Genomic DNA, 14,202 nt, shown 5'->3' with positions numbered 1-14,202 from the left:
CAACTCTGTGAATGTCCTTGAGTGGCCCAGCCAGAGCCCAGACTTGAATCCAATTGAACATCTCTGGAGAGATCTTAAAATGGCTGTGCACCGACGCTTCCCATCCAACCTGATGGTGCTGCAAAGAGGAATGGGCGAAACTGGCCAAGGATAGGTGTGCCAAGCTTGTGGCATCATATTCAAAAAGACTTGAGGCTGTAATTGCTGCCAAAGGTGCATTGACAAAGTATTGAGCAAAGGCTGTGAATACTTATGTACATGTGATTTCTCAGTTTTTTTATTTTAAAAAATATTAATAAATTTACAAAAACCTCAAACTTTTTTCACGTTGTCATTATGGGGTGTTGTGCGTAGAATTCTGAGGAAAAAAATGAATTTAATCCATTTTGGAATAAGGCTGTAACATAACAAAATGTAGAAAAAGTGATGCGCTGTGAATACTTTCCGGATGCACTGTAGGTGATTGCCAAAATGCTGTAGGCCACTTTACTGTAAAATTTCTCATTCTGCAGAGTAGACAGAAATTTCAAAATGGCACTCTCCTCTTTCAAGTATTTAAGGGTTAAATAACACCACCACTACTGTACTTGCATGGTATTCTACAACAGCTTGTTCAAAACACCAAACAAATAAACCATGATAGTATATTAGGCTTATGGTTATTATCATTACCACATTATATATGAACTTGTGTACATGATCTCAGGCAAAGAACGTAATGTGCAGTTTGTGTTTTATTCTTTATACTTCTTTTCACAGTTTGTGCTCTGACAGTTCAAATCATGTGTTTTGGGATTGTGTTCACAATAGAAAGCAGATTTTAAAAATTTGTTGTAAAATATGTCTTGTTCTTATTTTTGCAGAGCGTATGCTATAGCAGCATTCAGAATTAAGAGTAGTGTCTTATTATAATTTAGATTTTTATTCATGACCTGTAGCATAGCTCATTAAATTGTTAAAATCTAAAATGTATTTGTAAGATAAGGAGCTGATAAGAGCTAAAAAAGACTGCATGATTTGCACTTGGCAAGTCACATCTGATTACTTGCTAAACAGAGAAGAGAAGAACAAAAATCTAAAAGAAAATCTTTTTTTTTTTTCCCCTATTCTCCCATACTTAAACACCTGTGCAGATTCAGACGTTTTTGCATTTTTCTATTTAAGTGTCAACAAAGATGCAATGCTGTAGAAGAATTAAATGTTTTGCGTCAGGACATATTAACAAGCTAGAGAATATGGCCATGTTTTGCCTTCAGTCTAGTACCTTAATTAGTCTTTGTTTATAAATCCAATTTACATGTTGAACATTTACTTTTCTGATCGAGTAGTTGAACTGCTAAGAATAAGTGGCAGAATACGAACATATTATGATGGGTGTAACAGAACAAGATGCAGAGGACAGAAAGATAGGAAGAAGGTGATCTGCTGTGGCAACCCCTAACTGGAGCAGTCGAAAAAAGATCTCATATATTCTCTTTACCACAGAGGTTTAATTTTGTGTATGTTTAAAAACGTGGGAGACATTACACTAGATGGCTTACACCAGATCAAAGAAACTTTGCATAATTCTGAATTTCTATCAGAATTTTTCAGAATTCTAATGAGACTAGTGTTTTCATGTACTTTTTCAAAAAGAGCACCCAGGAATAAATTAAACAAGAGAAGGCTCTCTCTGTATATTTTGCATCTGTCTGTCTTCAAAGTAAGCACTGTCAAGTTTGTTTGTGTGTGGGATTTTTTTTTTTAGTTTTTGATTAATCTCTTTAAATCTTATTTGCTTGCTGGGAACATGAGCACCTAATGAATAAAATGTGTATATAATTTTTGATCACATTTAAGGAAAAATAAACAGAAAAAGCATTTACTGCATAATGGTTAATTTCCCCTCCTTTTTTTTCTTTTTTTTTCTCTCAGGTGGGCTGGAACAGAAAAAAATTAATCGGCAAACTACAGGAAGATCCTAATACAGTAACTCTTGTACTGAAGAAAATTCCCAAATCAACACAGGTAGTTCAGCAGCCTAGGTTGCATAGACTGAAAATAAACTTTATATATGGATAGAGCAGTTGTTTGTGGCAGATCAGCCTTTATTTTGTGTCCTCGTGTGAGAAAGACACTGTATATAACCTAACCAGCAAATGGCTTTAAATAAAAGAGTCTTCATTGTCAGGGTACTATCATGTCAAAATTCCAAGGATGAAAATGTACATTTTGACTGATCGTCATTTCAGCAGAACTATATGCCATAATACTGTACAAAGCACAAACCAGAGTTTAAAAAGAAAGTAGTAAAACGTTGTTTTGCTGAGCATTTGTCGAAACTGAAATGCTTTTAAGAGGGTAAATGTTAAGACATGTGCCCACTCTGAAGCAGTGTGTATATACATCTTAAATATAAACCAAAGGTGAACAAAAACTAGTAAAACCTGAGAGGTATTTTTGACAATGAAATATCCCCTAGAATAGTAGAAAAGAGTATAAAGATAAACAGAAATCATGCAATGCCAGAAACTAATTTATAATAGCAGCATGGGTCTTACTTTTCTTGCCTGCCAAAGACATCACAGCAGGTGACAAGAATTAAACTAAACTAAAAGACAGATCTTCAGTAGATGTATTTATGAAAATTCACATTCTTTTCTGTTTCTTGAAAAAAATTCATGTGTGTAATGTTGCTGAAGTCCCTTTTTTTATTCAGCACTGTATATACTTTGAAATTAATGTCAGGCATATTTTCTGGGGTATGTATATAGTGGATATAAAAAGTGCATACATTCATATTAAAATTTCAGCTTTTGCTCTGGAAGAAATTTTAAGAACTCCTTTCAGACTATTTTCATCTTAAATAAGAATTTGTAATAGAAAATATTTAAGTGAAAAACAATTTCATTTGGTTCCCTTCCCGGGTCCTCCCTGTGTGGAGTTTGCATGTTCTCCTTGTGTCTGCGTGGGTTTCCTCCATGTGCTCTGGTTTCCTCCCACAGTCCAAAGACATGCAGGTTAGGTGCATTGGCAAATTGTCCCTAGTGTGTGCCTGATGTGTGGGTGTGTGTGCCTGCGGTGGGCTGGTGCCCTGACCGAGGTTTGTTCCTGCATTGCGCCCTGTGTTGGCTGGGATTGGCTCCAGCAGACCCCTGTGACCCTGTGTTAGGATATAATGGGTTGGATAATGACTGACAATTAAGTATTTAGGCATAAAATAAAATGTATATGTTTTAATACCTTGGTTATATAGGATGTGAACAGGGATGGACTAGCCATTGGGGCTACCAGAGCATTTCATGGTGGGTTGCTGTCAGGCCAACAGCTGCACGACAGAGTAAGGAAGCAAAAGAGACAAAGTGACATGATATGAGTGGCCCACACTGCATTCTCAATACACCTCTCCATTCACATGATCTCCCTCCTCCTTAACCTAAACTATAAAGCAGCAAACAAAATAACAAGAAAAGTATGAGGCTCAAATGAGAGTAAAGACAGAAAAAATATTCTCATAAACTGGAAGAGAGAGAGCTGAAAAATGAATCAAATTAACAACTCCAGTAAAAGGCAGCAGAGTGAAAGAAAATTAACAATTTAATTTGGTCTTCAGAGTGGAACTGCAGTGTCATCGGATTGTAGAAGTTGTTACTTCAGCAGCCTATTCATTCTAACTACTTATGATGCTGCAAAAGCCAAAAGAATTCATGAGAGCACTGAAATGAAATAAAAAAAAAAATTGGAATGATTTATTAATCAGTGATTGCAGTGGTCAGTTTTAAAGCTTAGGGATATATGGTGTAAGTGTCCACAGTTAAACAAAACCGTGTCCTAGCTAACAGACTATGTTAACTTTCAAACACATGTTAAGTGGCATTACTATTAGCTAAGTTTAATTAGGACTAAAGCCTTACTTTGTTCATATTTTGGACCCACACACAGAGCAGCTGCAGGAGTATTGGACAGTCAAGGGGCCCACAGTCTGGTTAAATTGTGTGTGTGCGTGAGCTTTTATGTCAAGTCAGTTCTCAAGTTCAGCCATCGACAACAACAGTCTGAGAGGAAGAAAAACCATGAGCGCCTGATGCTATGTAATATGGTTCCCTTCCAGCTGCAGTTTCAAAGTAAGAAGCTTGCATGTTCATTTGTGGTGAGAGAGAACATTTCTCTAGCTTAACTTTACCACTTACTGAGTCGAAGTCCAGGGTTTGTAACCAGCCACACTCTGTGTGAATATGAAATGGGGAGGGATAGGACCCTACAAGATTATTTTTTTGCTAGTGACACCACTTTAAGCGAGACCACAGGTTTTATATAGTCCCTCACTGTGACTTGCCCATTCTTGGGCTTTGACCTTGGTTTTTATTATGTAAATTCTTGCTTTTGTTGGCTCTGTTTTTCCAATGGTGTTGTGTCCTTTAACTTGGATTTTCTGGCACATTGCAGTGCATTTACTGCCATTATAGTTTGACATTTGAAGTTACTAATTTTCCCTTCTCTGTGCTGATCAGATCCCCTATTCATGCTGAACAGAAGTAGCCCCCTAGCTTGATATTACCACCTCCATGAGCGTAGTTACTGCGTTGTTTGAGTGACAGGCTGTGTTGGCTTTATGTGAAACCTATCTTTTAGAATTAAAGGCAACCACATATTAAGAATTTTTAATGATAAAAGTTTGGGAAGTTTAGTGTCTGGACAGAGCCCACCTTACCTGATTGCTTAGACTTTTCAGAATATATAAAATAGAATAGCTAGTAAGTTGCTTCTCCATTAAGTGTGAAATTCGCCTGTTGTGAAGCCTCGCTGATGAGCTTTCATAGTCAGTTTTAGAGGATAGCCTGATGTTTGGGCTGCCCTGAATGAGCCATGCATCTTCCACTCTTGAAAGAGTATACTTGCAGTGTTTGATGATAGAAGTAATGTCATTGACATTCTGGTGTATTTCTTTTGTGATTCACATCTTTCAACAAAATGATCTCATGGATTATATATTAGTTCTTTGTGGACCATTGTTATCTCTGCACTAAGCAACCATGAAACCTTCAGAACATCCTAGGGACATAGCTGATGTAATTTAGGGCCAAGCAGTGTCACTTTTGTGAGCAAATTATTTATGTATATGTTTTCAAACATGATTTGTTAAATTTGAAGACAGTTACAGTCCCCATTCTAAGTGGAATGTAGAGCAAGGCATATAATGTTTTCAATTTTTTGATTTTAAGGTAAATATTATTTTTTACAAAATATTAAAAGTGAACAAATTCTGACATGTGTCATGATTTGAGCCCTATAACAACATCTGACATTTTAATTTAGATGTATAGCATTTTTCATATCCTCTGTATATTTTTAAGCAGTATTCCAGAATTTTCTCTAATAATAATAATGCCACAACTATGAAAAATAAAATTGATCCTGTGTTTTTATAAATAATTCACTATTAAAACTGTTTAATCCAATTCAGGATTAGTAGAGGTAGCAACATATTCCGGCAAGGATGGAACCAGCCCTGAACAAAACATCAATATATAAGAGGGACTACTCACAAGAAAATACACAGACCCATGTCTCTTACATTTATACATTATGCTGAGTCACATTTCAGAAGGAAAAACTGAAACCTTAGTACCCCAAAAAGTCCTTTCTCTCCAGATTCTAGTAATGTCTCATAAAATAATAACCTAAAAAGCTGAGAACAAACAAACTCCAAATAGACAACCACCAGATGCAAGATTCAAACTGAGGGTGCTGAATCCATGAGGTAGTAGCAGTAACCACTAATCCACCATGTTATCTATAATACAGTCGCATACATCGTTTTTGTCCACTTGTTTTCTGTAACAATTTTAGAATTGCAGTCAGTTTTTTACCAGCTGTTTCAGAGGAATTCCCAATAGCTCCTGGGCCAGTTGAATTAATCCCTCCAGCATGTACTGGATCTCCTCCTAGTGGGCTGTGCTCTATTGACCCTCAATGGGAGAAGCTGAGAAAGTATTTTTAAGGTGCCCCCAGCTTGTGTTTTTTTTTGTTTAAGCTAAGGCCTCTTCCTCATATTACAATTTCCAAAACACCTGATAAAGGAAAAATTATGAAATGGCTATTGTGTCTTGAGTATTTTGATAATAATAATAATATTAAGAAAGACTACTGAAGATAGTCAGTCAGTTAAACAACCTCTTTACTTGTGTATAAGGCATTCAGTGCCAGTCAAAAGCATGGTAAAGTAAATTGGAGGATATTTAGACTGTGGTGATAATGAAAACTGTCACTGCTAGGAGGGAAACAAAACAGCAAAAGAAAACAAAACAAACCCATTAAGTGGTCTTGATTCAGCAGGAAATATGGGTTCCTGCTTTTGTGTTTCTACGACAATTCAACTAAACAGAGAGAGAAAATCCTTCTGCAAATGATCTTACTGTACTGCAACTTTGTAACTAGTCATCTCATTGCTGTAGGTTCCTGCAGTTTCAGAATCTCCTACAATATTCAAGAGGCTTACTTCTGTGATTGCAGCTCTTAAACAACAGTCCAAGTAAGTACAGTTTTAGTTTGTTTCATATTACCTTACCTACATTTTGTCTAAACATTTCATCAATACTTTACTTGCTTAGCACAGTACTTGCATCTTATTATGTTCATCTGCTTTTCACAACCTCAAAATAACCTAATTTGTTAGATGTTCTATTTTGCTTCACAGAATTAAACTCTGGAAGATTTCAGATGGTAAATCTGCATGTATTCTACCTGCACTATGATTATAAAAGTGTAAAGCAAGAACAAGACCACTACACCCTCTCACAACTAAATTATAAATAAGATATTTTACATCTGAGAAATTTAAAGGACATTTAAATTCTGGAGAATGAAAAGAGCTAGATGAAGGACCAGAGTTTATTTTACATCACTATTCTACACTGGACTTCCTGCTTAGAGAGTTTACATGTTCTCAAGTTGTTTACATGCCTTATTTAGGGGTATGTGAGATCTCAAAGGTGCAAGGTATGGGTAACTTTCATGTTTCATTTTGAGAAGTCTGAGAAGGGTTGCTCCTCCCTTATACAGTACATACATGACTTTGCAGATTTTATAAAACTGCATATTTCAGCAGACCATCTACATTCTTTGCCGTCATATACTTTAGCAAGTTTGGCAGATATGAGGAAATTACCTTTATAAATTCACTTTGCTTTTTTGTGTGTGCTTTTTTTTTTTTTTTTTTGGGGCAAGGACTTTGTAATATTGGTACACATTTTATTTTAAGTGTATTAGAACTCCTGGTGCCCTAGACCCCAGTTCAATGCCTTAAGTGCCATTCCTCATATTCTTACCATGTTTATAAAAGTTTCCCCCCATAGTCATAGAGATGCTGCTTGGTTGATTAGCATATCTCTTGTTACACTGTGTGTGTGTGTGTGTGTGTGTGTTGCTGTTTTTGTGAACTGTGCTGTGCACTGGTGTTCCATTTGGGATGGTTTCTTACCTGTAGCTAGATGCGACTGACATACACTGGCTCCACAGAACCCTAAATTGGATATATGAGTAATATAGTCTTCTTTTCAAACATTCACATTAACCTTCCTTTTACTTTTTATTATGGACATACCATTTAAGTGTCATTTTTCACTTTTTCACTAGTCTTTCACAGGGTACGGTTACCTCTTATTGCATGTCTTCACAAATGAATATTTTAATAAACTCTTTACATATGGTTTTACAGTAAACCTTCAAATTACAAGTCCCAATGTATAGTTGGATTCATTTTTTCTGGTGACATTTACTTTACAACCTGTATTTTTGGGCCAGAATGTAGATTGTTATAAATTAAAATTTCAGTTCAAAGAATGAATATTAAGCTCTTCAAACAAGTGACATTGTTGTCCTACTATCCTGTTTAGGTTTTAGGAGTAATAGATTTTTTTTTTAATACTCACATAAATGTAATTTAGAGGTAATATTTTGAAGAATGACCAGAAGTTATTCTCATTTCAGTGTCCTGAAACACACAGGATTTAAAATCCGTTAGTTTAGCAGTTAGTTTAATTATCTCATCTTTGGTTAATAGAGAATTGTTCACAATACAAGAGGATGGTCAAGCAATACTAATAAAATAAATCCTAGCAGACTTTGAAGTCCCCTTTAAACATTCAGTATCCTCATTCTGCTCACCGCAAAGAAAGAAAGGCAGCCAATTCACATGGCAAGCAATTGCTGCACAACACACATTCTTGCATAATGTTATTGATGCTCTTTTGTGCTGTAACCTTATTTATGATAGTGCACTTATAAAGACCAAATTCTACTCTCCATGGCCATCACATAAAAATCATGAGACATGCTGTCTCAATTCGTCCTTAAAAGAACCTTTTCAGTCTATACTCTTAAATCAGAATTCTAACATCAGTGTCCCCAAAAAATAAATATTTATATTTTAGGATTAATTTTAGGTGAGACTACTTAAATTTGTTCAAAATTCTAGGTTATGTACTTTAGCAGTAGGTTTATTCTCCATTGAAGGATTTTGTAGTGATACTAAGACACATTTTTTAATTAAAACTTTGTATTAAAAGAGCTAAAAATATATTTTTCTTTTTAGCAGTCCGAAGAGAAGAAAGAATAATAATAAAATTTAAAAATGAGCCAGCTACTGAAAAAACAAAGATAACATTATTATTTGTAATTATATCTTAGAGCTTGTAAAAAATGAAAAGACATTAAGAATATTCAAAATATTTTTGCTAATATTGTGAGTAATATATCATGAGCTGCTCCAGGAGGCAACTGAATGTTTGTCTTCAGCTGATAACTTACTTATTTCTTCACTGCCTGATAAACATGGGAGTCATTAAAATTCAAACATAAATTGTCTTTCTGTTGGATTTCTGTCCAGGTGGTGTAAATTCCACCTACGCTGTACAGATATGCAGGTTATGCCTGCCATCTTGGCTGTTGGACTATATAATTTTACTTAACGAATGCGAATTTGCAATGTAAGAATTTGTAAAAATAGCCAATTACAGCGTACCCAAAAGCAGGAGCCTTAATTAAGTTAGCATCTGGTGCAAAACAGAAACCAGCCTTAGCTGGGACGCAGTTTCATCACTGGACTACTACTCTATCACCTATAGAGCAAATAAATAGTAGCCAGATATGGGGAGTAAGAGTGGCAACAGAATGTGAGAACTCCAGAAAGACATTGACCTGTATGGGATTTTCAACCCATGGTCTTGAAACAGTCAGGTAGCAGTGTAAGGATCTGCTGTATCATGCCATACTTATCATATACTATTTTTCAAGCAGATTTCATAACCTATTGCAAATTTTCTGTCTTTTTTTTTTTTTTTCTAACCATGCTAATTTGTATTATATTGGAATTTAAAGGCCAAGCTTTTAATTATTAAGGTTATTAGCTTACAAAAAACAGTGCACTTTGGAATCAAAAAATGCCCATATTCTGCATCTTTCTACAAGCTGTGACTCAGTCTCCTTTTCCCTAACCAGCCCACCAACAAGTGTATTGCATACTAGCCAGGATCCTGTGAAACGTGTTAGTCAGAAAAACAGAAAAATGTTTTTTCTACTATTTCCCTTAATGAGTAATTTATCAACTAAGAAAGGAATAAAAGGAAAGACGGTAGAATCCCTGACTCATTCACATGCTGGCTTTCAGACAATAGTGACAAATTTGACAGCTATTACACATACTCACTTCAGTTGCAGCCCTGTAATCTTGGACACCATTTACTGGTGAAATGAGTGACAAGCTGCAAAATGGTGTTATGTGCAGGGCCCACAAAAGTAAATGGATTTTCAATAACCCTGTCTTTTTTTTTTTTTTTATGATACTGATTTTTGACGAGTTTCTATCTTTTGTTTGCAAAGAAGTGAACGTGAGGAACTTGACAAAAAAGTAAAGGACACTTCAGAAGTGGGATCAAAGACACCCTTATTTGAGGAATCCAAGAAAAGTGCCTTGATAATCTCATCCAGTGCTGGCTCCCATTCTGAAAAGGACCACTTGAGTGAGCTAGATCTTCATGAATCCGGTATATTATGAATCTATGTACTTTTGATTTAAATATTCTATCAGTTATTCACATGGACAAATATGTGTAGCTATGTTCCAAATTAAAACAATCAGTATGCAGTGTGTGTGTAGGATTTACATTCATTATTTACAAATAAATTGAGCTATAGTTGTATTTCATGTTGTACATTACTTTTCTTTGTAATTTTTTATTTTATTAATGTTGTTAAAGTTAGAGTGAATAAAACACAAAACAATCGAGGATACAATCACTACTGCATCCCATACCTTTATGTTTCAAATCAGTCTCATCTTTCAACCCTTGCCCAATTTGTTACTGTTGTTGATGACATTGTGGGATGATTAATATAAGTTTCATACATCATTTATTTTTATGTGTTTTATCTAGTGTTTCAAATTGCTTATTTGCATCAAGTATTCAACATATAGATAATCAATACCAGGTTGTGCTATAGTTGGTAAGATGTAATTCAGAAAGAATGCCAGGAAAGTCTTGTGAAAGATTCTGCCCTGGATAAAAGATGCAGTGTGACAGAAAGGCTATAGGCTACCCTACACGAATTGGAGCGGTCAAGGGTCTATTTATGGTTGCTGTGATTAGGTGCAAGTAAGAATGTCTTGTGATTGGTTGGCTGCTCCTGTTACTGGTGCTGGTTACTTTTTTTTTCTGTGTGCCGCTAGACTTGCCGCAAGATCCTTACAACACTGTGATGGAAGTTGAGTCTTACTAAAATTGACTGACTACATATGAGAATTTATATTGACCTCACATGATGTATGTTTCACTTCTTCCTTGTGTAACTCACAATCTTGTATTGCCTACTGTTCTTGATATGGTTATATTTTTCTATAAAATGGACTGATGGGCACGGACTTTATGTCTTGTGAACAGTAAATATGGAAGCTTGACAGTGATGCAAAGCCAGTGTTAGTTATGATGAAAGAAAGGTAATTTGGCACCTGCATCTGGCAAAAGCCTGTCAAAGAACCTGAAGCAAAAGTGCAACAAACCTTAGCTTTAATGTACTCTGACTATCATAATTAAAAGTACTACACAGCTAGTTTACTTTACATACTGTTTGTCATTAATTACTGACCTAGATTTTTCATAGTATACTGTGCTGCAATGCAAAATTTGCAGATCCTTAAATTGAGTCAAGTGTTCTCAGCATTGCTACAAAAATAGTGCTTGGTGCCGAAGCCAAAAAGGTAAATTAATCATCTGAGCAGTCTTAATAATCCACTTGGCCTCACAGTCTCTCTTATAGGCATTCTGGCTATATCAAAATGAAATATTATACAAGTGATTTTTATTTTAATTATGATTATTATCATTAGTACTTTGTCATTGAGCACAGTTTTGTGAAGCACACAAACAACTTTTTCCATCTATAGAGTTTCTTCCATTCCAACAATGAAAGACAGTGGTCTCGTTTCTTTAGATTTGCCACAGGTCTCTTGGTAGCCTCTGTGACTAGTGTCTTGTTCAAAACAGATAACCGTGTTACACAATATGCACATTTTTTATAGAGATTAACAACTGTGCAATATTTTCTTTTTTTCTTTCAAATGATAATTATGCACTTTGGGAAATTTTCAGTATTATTTTTTTTTAGAACCCCTGACTGGTCCCTATTTCATTTACATTTATCCTGAACTCCTGAGACATACTGTAATTGTAAAAAGTCATCTAATCATCTTATGTCCAAGGACTATGTGATTATAGATGTACTATAGAAAAGGAGGTCAGTCAGTAGATTTCCATCCATCCACTTTCAAACCCGCTGAATCCAAATAGGGTCACGGGGGTCTGCTGGAGCCAGTCCCAGCCAACACAGGGCACAAGGCAGGAACCAATCCTGGGCAGGGTGCCAACCCACCGCAGGACACACACAAACACACCCACACACTAGGGCCAATGTAGAATCGCCAATCCACCTAACCTGCATGTCTTTGGATTGTGGGAGGAAACCGGAGCGCCCGGAGGAAACCACGCAGACACGGGAGAACATGCAAACTCCACGCAGGGAGGACCCGGGAAGTGAACCCGGGTCTCCTAACTGCGAGGCAGCAGCGCTACCACTGCGCCACCGTGCCGCCCATGTCAGTAGATTTGCTATATTTTATTTATTATTTAGGCAATTTAGCAAAATGTTATTATTTCACTTTAACATCACAGAATTCTATATAGTAATCACTAGCTAAAATTCCCAATCAAGTAGTTTATCTATCTTTGTATTAATTGAGAGCTTTTTACGTGAATTACATAACATCACCCAGGAATTAGATATGCAGGCTACTTCTGCCATGTAACTGGGCTTCAGGTCCCTCTCACAGCAAGCGGTGGCGTGGCCACACAACAAGGTTGAAGTGAGCACGTGGAATGGCTATCGGGAAAAGAACCACATGATGATGGCAGTGAAGCACATTGCACAGGTGGATTTCTTGGCAGGACCCTCAGCATGGTGACCAGGGGTGCTGTGTTTCATGAGAAGCATATGAGCCACATTTCTTCAAGCAGCAAAGTTCCAAGTGTTTTGTAGGATTACAATATGATATGAATTTTGTAGAAAGAGTGCATTTTTTGTGGTCATTGTATTTTTATTATCTTATTTATTTATAAACACTTTAGAAAGTCCACGATCTGAATGCGGCAGTATCAGTTCGGTCAGCTCCGAAGTTTTGGATATTTCTGCTCATCATTCAAAAAGTCCTGAATTAGTACGCAGAGGAACCTGGCACCAAAGAGACAGCCAACAGTTTTTGCCTTTGGAGCCTGAGGTGGCAGGACAAAGGGTAAATATTTGTGGTGTTTTAAGATGTATTTAATTGAAGAATAGTTTTTTTATCTCAAATATTCTTTTACAGTATAATTTTATACTCTTTGGATTAAATTTTAATATTGGCCTAAAAAAAAGTTGCTGTTGATTGTGAGACATAAGGGATTCACGTTCATTAAAATACTTTGTTTAAGAATATATTTGTGTTTTGTTTCTAAAGCACGACACAACTTCAAGAAAACAGAGTACCAAAGGTGAGAAGCAGCTTTTTTGTTCTATCTTTAGCAACTACAGTACTGTAATGTAATGACTGGAGAAACTGTCAAGATATCTGGAGGAAGGTAGTAGTTGTGTGTGTGTGTGGTGTTGTGCTAGGGAAAAAAAAAAAAAACACATCAGCTTTTTATTTCTGCTCATGAATTCTATTTTAAAAAGAACAATTGAACAGTTATTAAAAATAGGTTTGATCAAGTAATGGGGAAATATGTGCTTTTATATTTGGTTGGGGACAAATTTCAATAAACAGTAAGGCAAACAACAAGTCTAATCTGCATGTATTGCCAAAGAAGTAATGGATACAAGTTAAATATTAGGTATTAAGAAAACAGTTATAAAGTAAACCTAAATAACAATGAAATAATGGGGCCAAATATTAGAAGAAAAGTGTTTCATTTAAAATTTAGACCCGAAAAGGAAAGGTGCAGAAAATGCCCACCCTATTTACTAACTTCCCTTTTAAATACTAAGGCTAAGTATTCAGGCTAAGGTAACTAGTGTTCATTGCTTGCTGTGCCTTTTTTAAAATATCATGATGTTTTTATCTCCCTAACACACCATTCAGGTGTCCATTATAAGAGATTCTACAGAGATTTAGATTTTAAACAGCGAAAGAGATACTTGTGTTTTAATGTAAACACTAAACCAACCGATCTTTATAAATTTTATTCTGTAGGCATGCGCAGCTCTGCCAGCCGCAGACGTATATCTTGCAGAGAGCTGGGGAAACCTGACTGTGATGGCTGGCTCTGGAAGAAGAAGGAAGGTAGCATGTTTGTGACACAGAAGTGGCAGCACTTTTGGTGTGTGCTTAAAGGCCACTCCTTGTACTGGTATGAGAGTCAGCAGGTGAGTCTGTAGTTAAGGTGTGAGGAAATACAGTGATCTCCTTGTAGACAATATTCCTAAAGGTTCTCTGGTCTAAAAACTGTTGTTTTTTTTTTTTCTTCATTCTTTATATATTTTAATTCTGCATCATCCAGTCATCAGTGGTATCATTAGCCAGCCCTTATGTTTTCTGTAGACTTTGACTAGAGTTTTTGTAATAGTTGGAAAATGATAGTCCTGTGCACAATATTTGTCCACAGTAGTGTCCACTTTTTTCTGTCTTCCACATTTTTC

General features: G+C 36.0%; 1 protein-coding gene across 1 annotated transcript in view; it reads left to right on the top strand.

Moving 5' to 3' along the window:
- The window catches only part of cnksr1 (connector enhancer of kinase suppressor of Ras 1), a 64,539-nt gene that overhangs the window by 31,801 nt on the left and 18,536 nt on the right, over nucleotides 1–14,202 (top strand). Inside the window, exons 9-14 of the mRNA XM_039739285.1 lie at nucleotides 1,915–2,007; nucleotides 6,435–6,511; nucleotides 9,859–10,022; nucleotides 12,657–12,820; nucleotides 13,025–13,058; nucleotides 13,757–13,929. Coding sequence (XP_039595219.1) covers nucleotides 1,915–2,007; nucleotides 6,435–6,511; nucleotides 9,859–10,022; nucleotides 12,657–12,820; nucleotides 13,025–13,058; nucleotides 13,757–13,929 — 705 coding nt within the window. The remainder of the gene's footprint in view (nucleotides 1–1,914; nucleotides 2,008–6,434; nucleotides 6,512–9,858; nucleotides 10,023–12,656; nucleotides 12,821–13,024; nucleotides 13,059–13,756; nucleotides 13,930–14,202) is intronic.

Source organism: Polypterus senegalus, chromosome 17, assembly GCF_016835505.1.
Source record: "Polypterus senegalus isolate Bchr_013 chromosome 17, ASM1683550v1, whole genome shotgun sequence".
Classification (NCBI taxonomy): domain Eukaryota; kingdom Metazoa; phylum Chordata; class Cladistia; order Polypteriformes; family Polypteridae; genus Polypterus; species Polypterus senegalus.
Note: the sequence above shows the minus strand (reverse complement) of the source record. Positions and strands in the feature narration are given on the sequence as shown.